The sequence below is a fragment of the Dipodomys merriami genome, unplaced genomic scaffold (assembly GCF_024711535.1).
Source record: "Dipodomys merriami isolate MVZ:Mamm:240054 unplaced genomic scaffold, mDipMer1.0.p SCAF_2, whole genome shotgun sequence".
NCBI lineage: Eukaryota > Metazoa > Chordata > Mammalia > Rodentia > Heteromyidae > Dipodomys > Dipodomys merriami.
The window spans coordinates 50,460,017-50,482,207 of NW_027203381.1; the positions used below are offsets into that span (position 1 = coordinate 50,460,017).

The following is a 22,191-nucleotide window of genomic DNA, read 5'->3' on the forward strand; positions in this document are numbered from 1 at the left end:
GGATAATCATGGTTCAAAACCAGCTTGAGTAAAATGTTAGTGAGACCCATCTCAGTCAGTAAGCTGGTATAGGGACACATACTTGTAATCCAGGGTCTGTAAATGCAAATGTAAAGGATCTCAATCCAGGCTCTCCAACTCACTGGCAAACAGGAGAGATTACATGAAAAATAACTAAAGCAAGAAAAGCTGTGGGAATGGCTAAAATGGTCAAGTGCCTGCCTTGCAAGTGAGAGGCCCTGAGTTCAAACCCTCCCCCCAAATTAAAAAAATGATGGGACAGCTGGGAAGATGGCTCAGTGGTAGAGCACTTGCCTTGCATGCCTGAGGCCCTGGGTTCGATTCCTCAGCACCACATAAGCAAAAGGAAAAAAGCTGGAAGTGGCATTGTGGCTCAAGTGGTAGAGCGCTAGCCTTGAGCTGAAGAGCTGAGGGACAGTGCCCAGGCCCAGAGTTCAGGCCCCACGACCGGACCCCCCCCCAAAAAAATGATGGGACAAATGAGGAGGGTAGATAAACTGGTATATCTGTTGGTATCACTGAATTTTAGCATGAAAAATAACATAATTTCACATGTTCAGTAAATCTAAACAGTTTGGTCACATAGAAAAAATTAGGCTAATTCTTAGCCAAAAAAATTCAGGAATTTTTGGTGAGCATACTTTGCCTTGTGTTTATTCAGCTTATTTGAATCCTGCTGATAATGAGACTGATAGTTTGGCCACTGTGGTGAAGTTTCTACACCAAAGACTATTCTAGCTATGAAAACTTGTGTATTTTTTCCAGTACTGCTTTAATTTTTTTTTTTTTTTTTTGTCGGTCGTGGGGCTTGAATCTGGACCTGGGGGCTGTCCCTTAGCTCTTCAGCTCAAGGCAAGCGCTCTACCACTTGAGCCACAGTGCCACTTTGTTTTCTGAGTGGTTTATTGGAGATAAGAGTCTCACAGACTTTTCCTGCCCGGGCTGGCTTTGAGCTGCGATCTCAGCCTCCTGAGTAGCTAGGAGTACAGGTGTGAGCCACCAGCACCCGGCACTGCTTTACTTTTTGTTGAAAGGTTGTATGGTTTGTTAGAACGTGTGATCTCTCACTAAGGTGAGCAGCAAGTGTGTAATGACTAAATCCTCAACAGCTAAGATGGAGTGGGCCTGCCAGTGCGCATTCGCAGGATGTTCTTTCTGGTAACTTCCTGTTCTCCCAAATGGAATTACTTGGTTATAGACAGTGAAGACTGAAAGTCTTGGTGAAATCTTTATGACAGTTGTTTTATACTGGGCTAGTTTTATATCAGTTTATAGAAAGGTATTGTCATGGGCTATAAGGATCTCACCTAGCCAATCTTTAGAGAAGAGCAGATCTTTCAGGTGATGTAGCAGTATTAAAATGCCCAGGCCTTTTATTTATTTATTTATTTATTTTGGTCCGGTTGTGGAGCCTGAACTCTGGGCCTGGGCACTGTCCCTCAGCCCTTCAGCTCAAGGCCAGTGCTCTACCACTTGAGCCACCGCGCCACTTCCAGCTTTTTTGTTTTTGCTTATGTGGTGCTGAGGAATCGAACCCAGGGCCTCATGCATGCAAGGCAAGCGCTCTACCACTGAGCCACCTTCCCAGCCCGCCCAAGCCTTTTAAGAAGTACTGAGCTGGGGAGGGGGGTAAAATTGGGTGGGGGGAGGGGGGAGGCGGGGAAGGGAAGTGAAGGGTAAACAAAGGAGGAGGCTGCAATGCTTGGTAAGAAATGTATGCATTATCCTGCCCATGTAATTGTAGCCCCCCTGTACAGTATGTTCTCAAATAAAATAAAATACAATTAAAAAAAAAAAAAAAAAAAAAAGAAGTACTGAGCTGCTAGGTGTCAGTGGCTCATGCCTCTAATCCTGGCTACTCAGGAGACTGATATATGAGATTATGGTGCAAAGCCACCCCAGGCAGGAAAGTCAATGAGAGTCTTATCTCCAGTGAACCACCCAAAAGCTACAAGTGGAGCTGGGGTTCAAGTGGTAGAGCACCAGCCTTGAACAGAAAAACTAAGGGACAGCACCTAGGCCCTGAGTTCAAGCCCCAATACTGGCACCAAAAACAAACAAAAAAACCCAACCAAACAAAACCTCCCCACAGAGCTGAACTTTTATACTTCTAGCTTCTTGAGAAAATCTACTTTCCTTCTAGTATATAAGTACTTTTTAATGATTTTGTTTAAATACCATTTCAGATCTTTTTTATCAGCTAATGTGAAGTAATTACTTAATTGGGAGAACTAGCTCACAGTAACTGTAACCTTAAGGCCTACCATGTAATGTAAGGCCTACCATCAGCTTATAATGTAGAATGTAGAGTCAGGGTAATTCTAGGTTTGAGAGGACTTCCTTAGTTCTGTAAGACAAGGTGGCCAGCCCTTGAAGAAAGACTCAAAAGTGGCTAAATGAAAATCTCTTGGTGCTGTACTGGCAGTTTCCAACTTAAGTTAGTATTGGAGGAATGTATTTCCCCAAAAGCTAGTTAGCAGGGACAGCACTCTTTCATATTCTTCCCCTGTCTCCAGTGGGAGTGGGAATGGATGAGTGGGCTAAGAAAATTGCACCAGCCCTCATGACAAGGCATCCAGAGCCTTGGCTGTCCTTCTAGCCCTGCCACCCACTCTGGTTATGTGCAGAGTCAGCCTGTCAGATTACTCGTCTGTAAAATGAATGAATTGGGCAAGGTCACTCCCATGATTCCTTTAAGCTCTGATGTCATGAGATTGGGATTTCTGGTTTGTGGGTCAGCAGATGGGCAGAGATGTAGAGGGAAGAGTTGTGTAGGTGGCAGACCCTTTGTGCTTATAACCTTAGCATAGTTTCACGAGGTACTCACGAATTCTCAGTGGATAACCAAGAGCAGTTGCACATTCCACAAAAAGCTTTGGCATCCTTGCAGGAAAGCATTTTCAATTTTGTAACAGAAGTCATCGACAGGAATTTAATTTCAAGGGACTCGTGCCCTTTTAACATCACACTGTCATTCCTCAAGTATTTCATTATTTTCTAGTGGAAGAAAGATGTTCTGGCTTTTGTTGTCATTTCCCTGTGCAACCCTGAAGTCAGTCAATCTCAGGAGGAATCCATCCTGTTGAGGGGGAATGGGTCTATGTATGCTCCTGCAGAATAAGGTTCTTCCATTTTTGATGGGCAGAACTAGGAAATGTATGTATGTTTTTTTTTTTTTTTGCTTGTTTTTTTTTTTTTTTATCTAGTTGTGGGGCTTGAACTTTGGACCTGGGCGCTGTCCCTCAGCAATTCAGCTCAAGGCTAGAGCTCTACCACTTGAGCCACAGTGCCACTTTGTTTTCTGAGTGGTTTATTGGAAATAAGAGTCTCACAGACTTTCTTGCTTTCTTGCCTGGGCTGGCTTTGAACCGAGATCCTCAGATCTCAGCTTCCTGAGTAGTGAGGATTACAGGCGTGAGCCACTGGTGCCCGGCAAATGTATGGTTTTTGAAGCTGGGTAATTCTTGTTTCTGGTTAATACTTCTGTAGAGCTTTTCCTCTTCCTCCCCCATGTTAGGTTTGTAGATTTCTTCATCACTGAGTTTATCATTTGCTTAGTACTGTAACATTTGCAAAATGGGAACTACAATTAATTACCAATCTAGTACCTGAACTCTAGTGGCGTCTTTTCTTTAGAATATGTCCTATTGAGATGTACATCCATGTGTTCTTAGTGTTGTTGCTCTCTTCTGGTGAAGTCTGCTCTGGTACCTCTGTTCTTCCTGTGCAGAGTAGGCACACAGGTCATGTTTGCTGAGAGGTATGCTATGCCTTTATTTGAGCTATTCCTATCCAGTGGTACCTTTCTAGTTCAATTACCAATTCTAAAGGAGTAAAAGCTTAATAGTGTGAATAAAGGACAGAATTTATAACTATATATAGTATATATAAATAATATATGACATACTAATGTAATTTTGTATCACAAATATATGTGATATGTATGTATATTTTGAGTGTGTGTGTGAGCATATGTACATATGTGTGCACATGCCAGTCCTGGGACAGTGCATAGGCTCTGTTCCTGAGCTTTTTTTGCTCAAGGCTAGCATTCTATCACTTGAGCAATGTCTCTACTTCTGGCTTTTTGGTGGATAATTGGAGATAAGAGTCTCATGATTTTCCTGTTAGGGCTGGCTTTGAACTATAGTCCTCAGATCGCAGCTTCCTGAGTAGCTAAGACTACAGGTGTGAGCCACCATCACCCCAGCATAAATCATGTATTAATCAAAGTTATATGTTAATCAAATCTTACTATATAAGGCTTCAAGCCTTGTTCCTTAGAGTTCAACTTCCTGAGTAGCTAGGATTACAGCCAGGCACGAGCCACTGGCATCTGGTTTCTTTGGTCTGAAGTTTTAACAGTGTTTCATATTAGGATAGTGATGAGAAATTATATCAGCTTTTTTTTTTTTTAAAGAATTGGGTGGCAAATAAAAAGCATGATTTTTCTTTAGTGGTGGACTCTTAAGGTGTGTGAATTCTAGTATCTGAAGAGGAAAAAAAAGGCTGAATATGGTGGCATATATCTGTAAATCTAGCTAAATGGGAAGCAGAGGCAGAGGGACCATGAGCTTGAGGGCAGCCTGGGCAAGGCAACAATATTATGCCTCAGAAAACCCCACAGGCTGGTGGTGGTAGAGTACTTGCCTAGTAAATGAGAGGCTCTCAGTTCAGTCTTCTGGAGTAGGCCTGGAGTAAGAGACTGGGAAAGGAAGGCTGGCACGGTGAGGAGGGCAGTGTCGGGGGACGGGAGGCTGTGCAGGTACCTAAGACAATGACAACACTTAAGAAGTGGAGATGTGGGAAATTGAATTTCGTAATAACGACTATACAGGAGTTATCAGTTCTTTTTGTTAAAGTATTATTCTCTCTTTAAGTAGCCCCTTTTATTTTAAAATGTTTTAGTTACTCAAATGGACAGAAATACAGAATTGTACATATACCAACTACAATGTGGGTTAGTAAAGTGTTGTTAAAGTTCTAGTCTGTTTTGTGTGTGTGTGTGTGTGTGTGTGTGTGTGTGTGTGTGTGTGTGTATTTGCTGTTAGACATGATGCCTCACTGCTACATAGCTCAGGGTGGCCTGGACCTTGAACTGGAGCGTCTCACCTGAGCCTCCAGAGTGCTGGGGTTAAAGGCATGTACCACCACACCCAGCCAGTTCTATTTATTCTTTGGGTGATCCTTATTGGAAGAATTACTAAACTATATGATGTTATCTAATCATATATTAAAGAAAAGCAACCAGCTCTATAATGGAAAATAGTTTGAAACAAATGGGAATATATTTGGTATAAAGTCTAAGAGTTTTTAAAAAGTTTTCTTAGAGCATGTTCTAAATGCCTTTAAACCATTTTAGGGTATTTAAAAAGCAAGACTTTAAAAGATTTTTTATTTTCCTTTGATTAAATCTCTGAGCAAGATCTTTTGGTATTTGGTCATTCTAGGCACTTTTTAAAAAAATTATTTTTATTATAAAGGTAGAGAGGGGGCTGGGAAGGTGGCACAGTGGTAGAGTTCTTGACTTGCATGCACAAGGCCCTGGGTTTGATTTCTCAGCACCACATAAGCAGAAAAAGCCAGAAGTGGTGCTGTGGCTCAAGTAGTAGAGCTCTAACCTTGAGCTGAAGAGCTTAAGGATAGCGCCCAAACCTAGAGTTCAGGCCCCACAATAAAAAAAAAAAAGAAAAAAAAAAAGAAAAAGGTACAGAGGGGTTACAGTTACATAAATTGGGTAAAGAGTAATTTTTTGATGATGTCATCTTTCATAAGTTACTTGAGTAACTTAAATATATTTATTAATGGTTTTAAAAACCTCAGGTTCTTTGGAAATAACCTTTTGTATTTTTATTACAGGTAAATTGGGATATTCACATTGTACAGAAACAGAGGTAAGAGAAAAGCTCAAATATTTCTAGTAGTACATCTTTGCAGTCCTGCTTAGGTGAACTTGATTGCCAACTACCTTTCTAAAGGCTCTCAGCTTTCTCATAGGATGTGTTGAGAAGAGGTACAGGTGTTCTGTATTTAGGAAGAGTAAGCTGAAGGAAAGTCTACATATTTGTCAGGAGATATTATAAAGAGTAACTTAACATAGCTTCAAAATTTTTTCTGTATTATTATTTGTAAATTGAGGTAATTAAGATCCAGGCAAGAGTCCCTTGAATAGGAATATTTTACACTAAATTTATTTATTTTTCATATTTCAATCTAGTGTATGATAGAAGTATCACTTTAATTTGTTGGACTCCATGGCACTGCCTTAGTGTTGGGGGGGAAAAGGCATGTTTTAGTTAGATTGCAGTGAAATAAAACTTTATTATTTTCTGCAAGTACATATTTTATAAAATAATTTAAATAATAATTATATTGAACATTATGATTGTAAAATATGGGCGTTTGGAGGTATTTCTTATGTTCCCTTCAGGAGCTTCAGGATGACCGTGCTGTGCCTGGGTAGCATGTATGTGTAAGCTCTCAGCAGTCCTTAGATTAAGGGTGGTAGGCATTTAATGTTAATGGCCTAAATAAAGGACTTTTGAAATTGAATTCCTAATTCTGTAATGTAGCTGTGTTCGATAAAGGTTTTAATAAATTTTAACTGTTGTTTTGGGTACAATTCAATCTTCCTAAAGGATTATATCGTTGTATCAAAAAGCAAAAATAATATCTTTTTTGCATTCAGTTCATTTTGTATTTTCTTGTTCAACATTAAAAGTTAGAGATAACTTTATAAAATCAGTTCTAAAAATTGATGAAAACTAGCCAGGTGCCCATGACTCATGCCTGTAATCCTAGCTACTAAGGAAGCTGAGGTCTGAGGATTGTGGTTCAAAACAAACCCAAGCGGGAAAGTCCGTGAGACTTTTATTTCCAATAAACCACCAGAAAAGCGAAAGTGGCACTGTGGCTTAAGTGGTAGAGCACTAGCCTTGAGCTGAAGAGCTGAGGGACAATGTTGAGGCCCAGAGTTCAAGCCCCACAACCAATTTAAAAAAAAATGGAGAAAACCATAAAATTTTTATTTTGCTAGTTTTGATATAGTGTTTATCAATGAGTAAATTTGATTTGAACCTAAAAGAGTTTTGTCTGTAGTTTCTGGTAGTACATCTTCCTAGCTGTGCAATTTGGAGCAAGTCATTTTTTTTCCTCCTAGAACTTTTATCTTTCTTACCTATAAATGTTAATGATCATCTGTACTAACTTCATAGGGTTGTGAAATTTTAAATAATATATGTGAAGGTATTTCATTAAGTGATGATACAAATACAGTTAGCATTTCTGCCTTTAGGTATTGAAAGGAGGAGATTTGACATATAGGACATTGGCATGTCTCATTATTTTGTTTTACTGAATTGTGATGTAATTCTATCATGTGATATGATATATTACCACAAAATCAAGGCAGTGCTAGCATCGGCAGCCAGAATTCACTCCCAGTTGTTGGGCTCATTGCAGAAGCTGACTTGAGGTCTGTTATTTGACCCATTAGAGAGTTTAAAAAGACACACAAAGCTGGGCACTGGTGTCTACGCCTGTAATCCTAGCTACTCAGGAGGCTGAGATCGGAGGATCACAGTTCAAAGCCAACCTGGGCAGGAAAGTCTGTGAGACTCTTATCTCCAGTTACCCACCAGAAAACCAGAAGTGGTACTGTAGCTCAAATGGTAGAGCACTGGCCTTGAGCTAAATCGCTCAGGGACTGCACACAGGCCCAGAGTTCAAGCCCCATGACTGACCAAACAAAACGAAACAAAAACCACATGAAATCATCCCATCCTTCTTAACTTTGTGAAAAGAATTATTTTTCATAAAAGTGGTATTTAAATTTATATGTTATGGGGTTAAGTGGGTTAATAAATATATTTTTATATTTCTGTTTTGATTTCTATTTCAGTAAATGTGGATAGATTATAGCTCACATTAGCAAAAACTTTGTCTTTGTTGATATTTGACAGCTGATGGACTGGGTGTGTATGGCAGAGGGACATTTTCATGTGAACCTCCATCCTCAGATCTCAGCTTCCTGAGTAGCTAGGATTAGGGGTGTGAGCCACTGGTACCTGGCTTTCATAGGTTTTGTAGTACATAAAGTCTTCCTATGAATTTGTTTTTTAATTACATCACTTAAATGAGTTGGCTAAGGCATATTAAAATTATTCTTTCTAATAAATATTTTTCCTACATTTGTAGAAACCAAGCTAAAATTGAGTTGAGAGAAAGAGAAGTCATAGGTAGTCAACTTCTATGAGGGCCTTCACTGTCAGGTCAGCTAATGTGAATGCGTGCGTGCGTGCGTGCGTGCGTGCGTGTGTGAGTGCGTGTGTGTGTGTGTGTGTGTGTGTGTGTGTGTGTGTGTGTGTGTGTGTGTGTGTGTGTGTATTACTGACTGTGGTGTGGCACATATAGACAAGTGTTCTACCACTGGGGTAGATTCCAGCCAACTGGAAAATGTTCTAATAGCTTGATTGTGCTAGTATATTCAAGCATTTGAACTTGAAACCTTTCATAGGATTTGTTTTAAAGGACATGCACTTTTGTTTTTTTGAGATAGGGTCACAAGCTTCTACTTCCTGAATGCTGGGATAACAGGTGTGCACCACCACACACAGTCTCCACATAAACATTAAAATTTTTAATAGGCAATTTTTTTTTCATTTTAAGGTGTAATTTACGTGCAGTGAAATTCACCCTTTTAGTTATAGTTATCCCACTGTTGATAATCACAATACTTTGCTAACTAGCCTCACAATAAAATTAAAACATTCCCTGAATTTTCCCTTTATCCTTTCATACCTGGCAAGCAAGGATCAGGGGGTTGTCCTTACTGTTTGAAGGAGGACAAGCTAATTAAACAGTGTGTGACCCATCTATTTCTACTTCTAGAAGTGGCTCTCAGCTCAGATTGGTAACTTATAAACTCTTAGATGGCTAACCTGTACTTGTGCTTGTCTATCAAGTGAGTGTTTGGAACCAAATTAAAGGTAGTTTTTGCCTTCATTTTAAAAGTGTTTCCTAGTACCATTATTTAAATAGCTCAGTGTATTACAATTTTTAAGGAAAATTACTAAGTCTTTAAGTTACTAAAACATAACTGATTTGAATTTTCAAGTATTTGACTTGAGACTTTTTTTTAAAAAAGCTTCCAAATTTCATTACCTTCCTGTCTTATATTAACCACTCTTAATTATGTAGCCTTCAGAGACCCTTTCTCGCTAGCAGGAAAGAGGCTAAATGAATAACTAGAGCAATCTTGCTGTTCCCTTGGTGGGTTAGCTATATTTTAAGTGGAATAGGTTAAAGTATTATGCAAAATTAAATTAAGTTTTATCTTTAATCTTGATAAACTGATTCAAGTGAGATCTTCATAGAGCTGACCTTAATCTGTGCCATATTAGAAGAAAAATTAGCCTTTACTTGAAGAAAACTTAAAAGATTCATGCTTATGTCTTAAAAATAGAGCTTGCATCTTTTGTATGTAAGCACTTATTCTATATTCCATCTTGCATTTTGTGTGTGTGTGTGTATGTGTGTGTGTACATACGTGTGTGTACGTGTGTACTGGGCTTGAACTCAGGGCCTGGGTGCTGTCCTTTAGCTTTTTTTTTACTCAAGTCTGGTACTCTACCACTTCAGCCACAATCCCACTTTTGGCCTTTTTGTTTGGTTTTGTTTTTTGATGGTTAGTTGGAGATGAGTCTCATGAATTTTTCTGCCTGGGTTGGCTTTGAAATGTGATCCTTAGCTCTCAGCCTCCTGAAAAGCTAGGATTACAGGCACAAGCAACTGCCTCCCAGCTCCTACATGCATCTTTTAAAAGTGCTTCAGAGTTTACTATATACTAGGCATTGTTAGAGACATTAATTTTACTCTTTTAGGAATATAATAGTTAAAACAAAACCACTATTTTAGGTGTTTTTGGAGATGAGAGCTAAAAGTATAGAGAGGCTGAGTGATCTGCCCAAGTGCCAATAGTCAGTAGGTTGTTAAACCATATAACTCCCCTTTCCTGTGTTCTTTCTTGAGATTATGTTTACCTGCAATGTAAGGCATCTCCATATGCTGGTGATTCATTTAGTGTCCCATTTGGAACAGTGAAATGTGGCACCTCTGTTTGGTCTGTTTCTGCTTCTTCCCTTATGTTGCTTCAGTTTATGATCATAGTTAGCCAGAAGAGAGGCTACTGCCAGCTGCAACTTTGACAGGACTTGAACACAGCACATGACCTTCAGTTCCAAAGATAGATGAATGAATACAGGTTTTATATCATAGAACGTGTAAAGTAGTACGACTCTGAATTACTCAGAACGATCTAGGAATTGTTCTGCATGTTGGAATCTCCTAGGAAATTGGGTTTGTTTTATGAGCAACCCATAGATCTAGGGAATGAGCCAAGAAATATACTGGAGTTGGTGTCTTGGATTACTCCATTGTTGTGGATAGCTTACCCAAACTGGAGAATATGAACCATTTTTATGTTTTCTGAGCAGCCTGAAATAATCTGTTACTTGGAATTAGCTGCTTTAGTGCAGTGTATAATGTTGAAAAGTGTTGATTTTCTCTTGAGCTGAATCTGCCTATTCCTGTTTACTTCATCTTTAGCTCCATTTGGCTCTTGATAAGAATTGGTCCTTAGTTAATTTCAAAATAACTCAAAAATCTAACCCAAAAGAAGAGTGTGATTTTTAATAAAAACATTTACATGTATGTACAACTTTACCTGCATGAATAAGACTTTTATATGACTGAAAATAGTATTAGAAACCAACTGAATTAAATCTTAAGACTAGCTAGCAGAAACAAAAGGTGAATTAGTACCGAATCTGTTCTTTTAGCAGAGACTCTCTCTGATCTTTAACTTTAGGGGCTTATAAATGGAATTGTATGACCCACAGCTAAGATGTTTATATGTGGGGTTGTCTAAAAGAATGAGAATAAGCCTATTAACTGCTGGTAGCAGCCACATGTTCCCCTTGGTCAGCAGGCTGCTCAATTCTACTTCTTGTCCTTTCAAACAGAAGACCTCATATGCACTGGAATATGTGTATGTAGGGCCATTTGATTGACATTGATTGACATTGGCCATTTGATCAGGAAGTTGGCTCATATGTCCTCAGAGAAAATGATGTCATTGCTACTGCTGCTTTTATTTTTTGTTTATTTTTAATTTTAATGTTTGAAACAAGAGTTGCTATTTAGCTCAGGTTATCCCCTTTTAAACTTATGGTTCTCCTGCCTCAGCCTCCTGAATTTTGGGATTATGCACTGTCACACCTGCATGTAAGTTGCTACTTATGAGTATCAGATTTAGTGGAGGTTGGGAGAGAGTGGTGTTGCTGTGCTAAGAAGACAGTAGTCCTTTAGATTTCATGTGTTTTCATACAGAGTTGGGCACATTATGAAACTTGGCACTTTGGGATTCATCCTCCCCTCCCTGACCCAGATAGCATTTACTACTAGAACAGCCTTTTTGGGTTACAGTGATTGATAAACGTCTGTGTCAGAGACTGTGATTTAACCTTATAATGCAGAATTTATACAAGTTTCTTTGTTTAGGCTTTACTGTATTTGAAGACAAATGATAATTATGTATCTATGTTGGTTAAAGAATATCAGAATAAACAAAAATGTTGATTTAGGAGTAAATATTTTATAACTATTTGTAAATGGAAAGTTTGCTGTACATGTAACTTATACATTTCCCAGTTCTTTCACAATATGGTAGACTATTCCTTCTCTCCCTCCCTCCCTCCCTCTCTGCTGTTGCTCCTCCTCTTTTTCTCACTTTCTCTTTGTCTCTCTCAGACTGTTTTTTTGTTTTGTTTTGTTTTGTTTTTGTTTTTGTAGTAAGAGTAGAGGGGTTTGACTTAGAGCTTTGCACTAGCTACCTTGAGCACTCTGTCTTGAGTCCCATCCCACTTTGCTTTAGTTAAGTTTTGGATAAGGTCTTATGCTGTTGTCTAGGGCTAGCCCCTGATAGTGAGCTTACTACCTATACCTTCTAGTGGCATCACGAGGCCCAGTTTATTTGTTGAGGTGAGATAGGTCTAACTTTTTTGTCCAATGGCCTTAAACTGTGTTCCTCCCAATCTCTGACTTCTGAGTAACAAGGATTATAGGTATAAATCTTACACTTGACTAGTAGAACATTTTCTTAATAATTTGCCTCGTCAAGAGCCAAATTAATCTGTTTTGTCAGAAGTTAATATATTATTATTTTTTGCAATTTTTTCTTGTGATTAAGTGATTACATAAATTTCACAATATTGTGGGATAGTGACACTTAGTTAAAGCCACAAACACATTCTAACCTTCATGGGGCAAATTGTCTTTATCATGATCTATAAAGTTTATGAGTTCTTTGAGCTTTGACAATAATATAATTATTTTTTCCACATCGGGTGATATGTACATTTCTTTCCTTTTGCTTAGTGTCAGCTGTTCCCTCTTTCCTGCTCATTCCCTCCCTCCCATCACTGCCATTGAGTTGCTTAGTTTGTTTTGATTAATGTCCAGTGCAGCTGTTGGGTTCTGCTGTTGTATGTTTTCCTCTGTTTCTGTGTCCTCCTCCTACTTTCCCTCCGATGTGCACATATATACCATATATGTGGTCATCAGCATGAGATCATTTAGTAATGATTACATCAGAGGAGTGGAAGTCCTTTGTTTCTCCAGTCTTGTTTACTTTGTCATATCACCGTATGTTTGGGATTTAACATCCACTTATCAGCGAGACCATGTGCTGTTTGTCTCTTTGCTCTTGGCTTACCTCAACATGATTTCTTCTAGTTCTATCCATTTCCCTGCGAATGCCATTATTTTTCCTTTCTGATGGCTGCATAATATTCCATTGTATTTAGGTACCACAATTTTTGGATCCATTCATCTGTAGTGGGACAATATATATATATATATAGATAGATAGATAGATAGATAGATAGATAGATAGATAGATAGATAGATAGATAGATAGATAGATTTTTTTTTTTTGTCGGTCATGGGACTTGAATTCTGGGCCTGAGCACTGTCCCTCAGCTCTTCAGCTCAAGGCTAGTGCTCTGCACTTGAACTACATCGCCACTTCCAGTTTTCTGGTGGTTTATTGGAGATAAGAGTCTCACAGACTTTTCTGCCGGGGCTGGCTTTGAACCGTGATCCTCAGATCTCAGCCTCCTGAGTAGCTAGGATTTCTCTTTGCTTTGCTTTGCTTTGCTTTCCTTTCCTTTCCTTTCTTTCTTCCTTTTTTTTTTTTTTTTTGCCAGTCCTGGTGCTTGAACTCATGGCCTAGGCACTGTCCCTGAGCTTTTGCTCAAGGATAGCACTTATCACTTGAGCCACAGCGCCATTTCTGGCTTTTTCTGTTTATGTGGTACTAAGGACCCAGAGCTTTATGCATGCTAGGCAAGCACACTACGCCATATTCTTAGCTAGAAAGAAACAGTTCTGTCTGTAAACTTCTTCTGTTTTCTAGGTTTGTACTTTTGGTATGTTTCCCTTCTTGACAATGGGGAAGGTGGCCGAGTATTCATATTTCATCAGTTTATACACTATTTAAATCAATTGGAATTACACTCGTACAAGGGCAGTTGTATAAAGTGATCCATGGGAAGCTTGCCACTTACCTTGGTAGGGGTAGGAATGCATCGATGACCTGAAGAGTAGCTGCTGGTCAATCTGGACTTGGCAGATTGGAGAGTGAGACATGGACATGCCAGCTAGCTAGGGGTGATTAACAGCACCTGCTGTTGGTAATGATGTCTGACAGATTTCACTGTATTTGACAAATAATATAAAATACAGTTTAAAGGACAAGCCATCAGTCAGTAAGACCTAATTTACTTGGGGTCATGATCATTTTTGAGTTTTTTCTTTTGTGCCAGTATGGGGCTTGAACTCAGAGCCTGGGCCCTGTCCCTTAGCTTTTTCACCTGAGGATGGTGCTCTACTACTTGAGCCATAGCTCCACTTCTGGATTTTTGGTGGTTAATTGTAGATAAGAGTCTCATAGACTTTTCTGCCAGGATTGGCTATGAACCATAGTGTTCTAGGTCTCAGCCTCCTGAGAAGCTACAGGTGTAAGCCACTGGTGGCCAGATTGAGTAATCTTTTTTTTTTTTCTATTAATTAGTTATACTTCTTCATGAATGAAGGCACCAGGTCTTACAAATGTTTTCTTTCCACTTTCTTTTTTAAATTGTCATTGTAAGGATGATATACTGGGAGAAGGGGTACAATTACCTAAGTTGGCTAATGAGTACATTTCCTTTTGAACTGTGTCACCCCATCCCTCATTTTCTCCTAGTTTTTCCCTCTTGACCTCTTCCCCCACAAGTTATATAATTCATTTTCAGCGTAGTACCTAGTGAGTATCACTGCTCCATATGTTCACTCTTTGTCACACCATTTCTGTGCTCCCCCTTACCCTCCCTAAAACAGATATACTTACATAGAAAACAAAAGGTACAGAAATCAAAATCGTGACGAGAGAAAAAAAAGAGCAAAGATTTAAAGAAATACTCCTCCTAGGAGAAGAAGTAAGATGGGCTGGGAAGGTGGCTCAGTGGTAGAGCGCTTGCCTTGCATGCATGAGGCCCTGGGTTCGATTCCTCAGCACCACATACACAGAAAAAAAAGCCGGAAGTGGCACTGTGGCTCAAGTGGTAGAGCGCTAGCCTTGAGCTGAAGAGCTGAGGAACAGTGCCCAGGCCCAGAGTTCAGGCCCCATGACTGGACCCCCCCCCAAAAAAAAAAAAAATTAGAATGGCCAGGAGGCATTTCTGGCCATAAAAGAAATGTAAATCAAAACAACATTGAGATTCTACTTCACCCCACTTAGAATGGCCATTATCAAGAAAATTAACAGTAACAGATGCTGGTGGAATTGCGGCCAAAAGGGAACCTGTTGGTGGGAATGTAAACTTGTTCCACCACTCTCCAAAGCAGTATGGAGGTTCCTTAAAAGACTAAACATAGAGTTTCCCTTTCTACTTTCTTAATGGTATTCTTTGAAGTACAAATTTTTTGTTTACTTATTTTTTAGTTTTTGTGTTAGAGATTGAACCCACACCCTCATGCATGCAAAGAAGGCATTCTACTGAGTAGAACAATGACCCTAAGAGTTTTTAATTTTTATAAGTCCAGTATAAATTTATCCCTTTGTTTCTCATGGTTTTGGTGTTATATTTAAGAACTTATTGCCAACATAAGGTTGTAAAGATTTACCTGTGGGTTTTTATTTGTTTGTTTTGAGAGTTTTATCGTGTTTGCTTCTCTTAAATTTGGGTCTTGGAACTAATTTAAATTGTTCTTTTATGTGGTGTGAGTGAGGAATCAGGTTTCATTCCTTTGCCTGTCAATATTCAGTTGTCCCAGCAGTTTCTTGAAGAAACTATTTTTCCTTATTGAATGATCTTGTTAACATCAGTTGGCTGTCTGTGTGGGTTTATTTCTGGACTGTTAGTTATATTCTATTGTGCTAGTGCCATACTGTCTTGATTACTATTGCTGTATAGTTTTGAAATTGAGATGCATGAATTCCTAATTTTGTTCTTTTTTGAGATCGGTCTGGCTCTTTTAGATTGAATTTCCATATTAATTTTAGAATCAGCTTTTCAATATCTGACAAAGAAATTAGTTGGGACTCTTATAGGGAGTTCCTTTGGGATTAGCTTTGGGTATGTTAATAGCAAGTCCTCAAATCCGTGAACAAGGATTTCCATTTCTTTAGGTCTGCTTTAATTCTTTCAATGCTCTTTTGCAGTTTAAAGGGGCTGAGTTTTATACTTTCTTTGTTAAATATATTCCTAAGTATTTCCTTTTTGGTATTATTACAAGTGTAATTGTTTTCCCAACTTTATGTTTGGATTGTTCATTAAAAGTACACAGAAATAAAGTTGATTTTGTATATTGATCTTGTCCTGCTACTTTGCTGGAATAACCTATTAATTTTAACAGTTTTAAAAAGTAGATTGTTAAAAATTTTCTGTGTACAAGTTCACATAATCTGTGAACAAAAATAGCTTAACTTTTTGTTTACCATTTGGATGCTTTTTTTTTCCTCCTTCATTGTCATGCTATTTCTTTTAAAATATTGTACACAACTTAGAGTCAGAGAGTTGGAGAATGTCCCAAAGTGTGGCATAGCTATTATAGTAGAGAATATTTAAATATTTGAATGTTAAATTAGACTTACAAAAGAATATTTATATACTTTCTATTTAAGTGAAAGTAAATTTTGTATGTGTGTTAAAACAAACTTTTTAGTTTGTAATTGGATTTGGACTATTGTTTCCCTCCTTAGGATCATTTTCTCTTTAGAATGTCAAGCTAATTGGATATAAAACTAAAAAATATAGGTAGCTTCAAACTAGGAGTTGATAATGTGACACTGATTACCTTTGGTCTCCCATGCTCTGTTCTTAGGGGTTTTACCTGATATTAATTTGATATTAATTTATCTGATGTTAATTTAGCCTCAAATGTTTATTTTTGTTTTGTCAGTTGTGGAGGCTGAACTCTGGGCCTGGGCCCTGTCCCTCAGCTCTTTAGCTACCACTCTACCACTGGAGCTACAATTCCACTTCCAGTTTTCTGGTGGTTTATTGGAGATAAGAATCTCATGGTCTTTCCTGCCCCGGCTGGCTTTGAACCACAGTCCTCAGATCTCAGCCTTCTGAGTAGCTAGGATTACAGGAGTGAGCCACCGGCACCTGGCCTTAGCCTCAAATGTTTATGACATTGTCTTCTTGTGAGTTTCACATCTGTGGATAATTAACAAGCTCTTTGCCTTGTAGTTTGAATTTGTTATCTAGCAGAGGAATTATCATTGATATATTGGAAGAAGTTTTAGGAAAATGGAATTGTGAAAGAGAGGGATAATTATGAGTAAAATTACACACACAGACACACACATACACAGACACACACACAGACACACACACAGACACACACACACAGACACACACACACACAGACACACACACACACACACACACACACACACACACACTGTCCTTAATTCAGCCATCAATTCTTGAGTACTTGCTGTTTATAGACCATGTCCTAGGCATAAAAACAGTTTTATCCTAAAATATTTTACAAGGAACCACGTGCCTATAAGCCTTAGCCATTTAGGAGACTGAGATCTAAGAATCATAGTTGAAAGCTAGTATGGGCAAGAAAGTCTGTGAGCCCTTGATCTCCAATTAACCACTGGGAAGCTGGAAGTGGAGCTCTAGCTCAAGTGGGAAAGTGCTAGCCTTGAGCCCCCAAAAATAAATGAAACAGCCCAGTGACAGTGCCCAGGTCAAAACTATGTACATCTGACCATATAAGATGGTATTAAGCAAAATGAACCCTATGATAGGGACACAAGAGGTTTTATCTTTCTTGCTGTTGTTTTTAATGTACTTATAATGTACTATGTAATTTTTTTTTGTTTCTTTTGTATGTTCTTCCCCCATGATATAACCCGTTTTCACTGTATTTGATTCCAGTGCCCTGCATCATATATATACATATATATAATATATATTACACACACACACACATATATATATATATATATATATATACACACATATACATACATACATTTTTCTAATTTGGGGAAGGGAAGGGAAATAACAAAATGCTGAAATAAGTATACAGGGTGACCCAGTGTAACAACGAGATGTACAAGACACTAGGTTGAAAAGGAACTTTACAGCTTTGGGCGAGGGAGGGAGGAAAGGGATGGAAGGGGAAAAAGAAAGAAGGGGTAATTGACTCATTGTTAGGTTTTTAAAAAGAGGTGGCCGAGTAAGAACAGCACCACGCACATGGTATTCAGGTAAAGGGTAGGTTTATTCAGTAGACCTGCTGGGACCAGGCAAGGTTGGCACTCCACGCGGCTGGCAAAAGAGGGCGTCTGGCCCCGGGTTAGGCCTTATATAGGGTGTGGGGGGGGGAAAGGTGTGTCCAGATAAAGGGAAGTGGGACCAGGTGGGAGAAAGGTTGGCCACATCAGATTAAGATGTGACCTCAGCGAATGCAGATGTGACCTCTTCCAGGTGTCCCAGTTGCCTAGGTAACGCAGGTACTGGGCGAGGTCTGTTCGCCGTCCTGGAATGGACCTTACACTCATTACCTTGCTTATGTATCTGTAACTCCTCTGTACAGTATCTTTACAATAAAAAAATTATATATAAAAGGACTGACAAGGAGGTGGGCCAGTTAGAGTCAGGTTTGTTAGAAGATAGAGTCAAGGAGAAGATAGGATACTAGAACACCAAAGAAGTGCTTCTTGAACATCATTTTGCATAAATGTAAATCTTGTTCAGTTTTAGATTTTGATTTGGTAAGTCTTGACTAAGGCCAGAGATGATAAACTCAGGTGATATGGATTTAGTTGGTCCAAGGACCACAATAGTTTATTAATTGTTATTAGTTTGTGTTTTGTTTTTTGTTTGTTTTCTTTGTTTTGTGGGTGAACCCATGGATTTACAAATACTAAGCACAAACACTACCACTGAATTACCTCTCCAACCCCTAGGACTACACTTTGATTAGGTAGGATATAGTGTGTGTGTGTGTGTGTGTGTGTGTGTGTGTGTGTGTGTGTGTGTGTGTGTGTGTGTGTGTGTGTGTGTGTGTGTAGTGTAGTGTATATATATATATATATAAAATATATATATATAGTTATATATAGTTTAGTTGAAATTAGCAAAGAAAGGAATGAGAGTGGAAGAAAGAAGAGACTAAGGACTGAGCCCTGGGTGTCCCAACGTTTTGAGGGGAGCGAGAGGAGGAGGAGTCAGCAATCAGCAAAGAAAGGAATGAGAATGGAAGAAAGAAAAGACTAAGGACTGAGCCCTGGGTGTCCCAACGTTTTGAGAGGATGAGAGGAGCGAGAGGAGGAGGAGTCAGCAAAGAAAGCCTGTGAAGGAAAAGAGTGATCACCACATGAGCTTATAAGTGTGGAGAGTAGATTAAGTATTTAAAGGAGGAAGAAGTAAGTAGCCAACTATGTGAAGTGTTGCTTATCAGATTGAGAAAGGGAACTAAGAGTCAATTACAGTTGGCTTTCCCTATCCATGGCTACTGCATCTGTAGATTCAACCAATGGAGATTAAAAATGTTTTGGTGCTGGTGGCTCATGCCTGTAATCCTAGATACTCAGGAGGCTGAGATCTGAGGATCGCGGTTCAAAGTTGGCCCAGGCAGGAAAGTCTGTGAGACTCTTATCTCCAATAAACCACTAGAAAACCAGAAGTGGCGCTGTGGCTCAAGTGGTAGAGCGCTCGCCTTGAGCCCAAGCCTTAAGCCCCACATGCCCCCCCCCCCAATTTTTTTTTGTAAAATTGTGTAAACTTCTTGTTGTCATTGGTTCCCAAGCAACTGCTTGCATAGTTTTTACATTTTATTAGGTTTTTTAAGTAATACAGAGGAGACTCAAAGTATATAGGCAGTGTGTGGAGCACCAATACAAATATATGAATACTGTGCCATTTTATATGAAACTTGACAATAAAAGGACTTTTATATCCACAGGGGAGCGAGGTCCTAAAATCAATCCCCTGATACAGAGGGCTGAATTTGACAATGTGGCAATTATAGTGGTTGATAGCCTTTTTGTAGCCTTCTGGGTTATGTTGTACTTCAATGCTTGTGATTACATAACCTATACAATAGTCTATCATTAACCCCATATTATCTAATAAGATAGCATTGTATTCTTGTCAGTCCTTTTTGGGAGGTTAATGCCCAGGGGTTCTTGTATGGAAGGTGCTGAGCTATACCCATGAGCTTCACAATGCATTGTGCAAAAAAGGATACAGTAAGATATTGTGCGTGTGTGTGTGTGTGTGTGTGTGTGTGTGTGAGAGAGAGAGAGAGAGAGAGAGAGAGAGAGAGAGAGAGAGAGAGAGAGAGAGAGAGAGAGAGAGAGAAAGGGAGAGAGAAAGGGAGGGAGGGAGGGTGGAGGAGAGAGAGAGAAAGACCATGCTCATGTAACTTTTCTTTTCTTTTCTTTCTTTGTTTTTTTTGTCAGTCCTGGAGTTGAACTCAGGTCCTGGATGCTGTCCTTAAGCTCCTTTGCTCAAGGCTAGCTCTCTACTGATTGAGCCACAGCTTCTTTTCCAGTTTTCTGGTGATTGATCGGAGATAAGTCTCTTAGGCTTTCCTGCCTAGGCTGGCTTTGAACCTCAGATCTTCAGATCTCAGCCTCCTGAGCTAGGATTATAGGCATGAGCCACCAGTGCCCAGTTCATGTAACTTTTCTTATTAATAAAAAGAATTTACTGGGTGCTCATGCTTCATTCCTATAATCCTAGCTACTCAGGAGGCTTAACCCTGGAAGATAACAATTCAAAGCCAGCCTGGTAAGAAAAATCTGCAGGACTTTCTCTCCAGCTGACCAGCAAAAATCAGATTTGAATCATGGCTCAAGTGATAGAGCACCAGCTGTAAGAGAGCCAATGAGCTTCCTGAGTTTGAAACATAGTACTGGCACATACAAAAAAAGTATATATTGTTAAAATTGTGCTATTTTATTATTATTTGTTCTTAATCTCTTGCTTTGCCTAATTTAGCAATTAAACCTGACCACAGGTATGCATGTATAGAGGCCTTAGGGAGGACAAGGAAACATCAGGCAGAGCAAACAAGATGCCTTCTCCAAACTAGCCCCAGTGGCTTCAGAATTAAAGACAGAAAGAGCAGCTTGGGCCAGCACTGACCCCGGGGAGACTGAGATTTAGGTTAAACAAGGTGAGGGGACTATGAGAAAAGCTAAAGACACAGAACATCTGGAGGGCATAGAAAGAAGGGTGTGGGGTTTGAAGGGAGACCTGCTGTGGCACCAGCAGCATCTTTGCTGATTATGTCACTGGAGATACCGGACAAACAGTCATGGTGCTTTCACAGCAAATATGGTGATGAGGCTGTGGGTGCTGAGGTGTGGAGGGTGGAGCTCTCTTTTGAATCCTTGCAGATGGATGTTCCAGAAATAGCTCTCAGATCCACTGTCCTGGAGCACACCCAGCTCCCTCATGGTGGAGCACACAGCTGTTTTAAGGAGAGAAAAGACATCAAACCAGCACTGCTTAGCAGGGAAATGAAGAGATATCTGGGAAAACTGATGAGAGGTTTCATTACTTAAATTTTCTGTTAGTAAACTGGCCCTTCAGCACTGCCCTTCCACTCCTTCCCCTGCAACACTGATGGGCCCACCTGGCCAGTTTGAGTCTCTCAGAGGTTTAACCATTTTGCAGAATTCCTGAGTATTTGACAGTTTGGCTGTTAATAAGCTGGTATGAGTTCTCTAGCACTGTATAAAGCTGACTCTATTCCCTCTGAAATGCTGTTATACCTTTAAATGCTTTAGAGTCTGGCAGATGTAAGCACTAATCCTCAGCTTTGCTTATTTATAGATCATGACTTTATGGAAACCCAACTTTCTTCCTTCCTTCCTTTCTTTCTTTCTTTCTTTCTTTCTTTCTTTCTTTCTTTCTTTCTTTCTTTCTTTCTTTCTTTCTTTCTTTCTCTCTCTCTCTGTCTCTTTCTCTCTTTCTCTCTGTCTCTGTCTCTCTCTCTCTCTCTGTCTCTCTGTTCCTCCCTCCCCTCCCTTTCCCTCTCCTCCCCTCCCCTCCCTTCCCCTTCCCTTCCCTCTTCTCCCCTCTCCTTTCCTCCCCTTTCCCTTATCCCCTTTCCCCTTCTTTCACCAGTCCTGGGGATTGAACTCAAGTCCTGGAAGCTCTCCCTGAGCTTAATTTGCTCAAGGCTAGCACTCTACCACTTGAGTCACAGCACCACTTCAGGCTTTTACTGAGTAGTTTATTGGAGATAAGAGTCTCATGGACTTCTCTGCCCAGGCTGGCTTAGAACTGTGATCCTTCAACCTCAGCCTCCTGAGTAGCTAGGATTACAGTCGTGAGCCACTAGCACCTGACTTCCTCAGTTTTCTTTCTAAACTGCAGGCCTAATCACTTATTCCTCAGCTGTTACAAGATTTGGTAGAGAGTTGTTCCTGTAATAGCAGGTATTATTATTCTTGTTGTCATCACCTTAAGTTAAAACTTGGTTACAAAGGAGCGCACCTGTCAGAGAATATGCCATATTCTGCTGTGAACTCTTTAGAGGCAATTGTTAGTATATGTCACAGACATATGATTGTGGGCCGAATCCAAT

General features: G+C 39.5%; 1 protein-coding gene across 4 annotated transcripts in view; it reads left to right on the forward strand.

Moving 5' to 3' along the window:
- The window catches only part of Spire1 (spire type actin nucleation factor 1), a 160,854-nt gene that overhangs the window by 20,846 nt on the left and 117,817 nt on the right, over window positions 1–22,191 (forward strand). For all 4 annotated transcript variants that reach the window (XM_070029608.1, XM_070029609.1, XM_070029610.1 and 1 more), the window contains exon 2: window positions 5,881–5,915. In XM_070029608.1, the coding sequence (XP_069885709.1) occupies window positions 5,881–5,915 (35 nt within the window). The remainder of the gene's footprint in view (window positions 1–5,880; window positions 5,916–22,191) is intronic.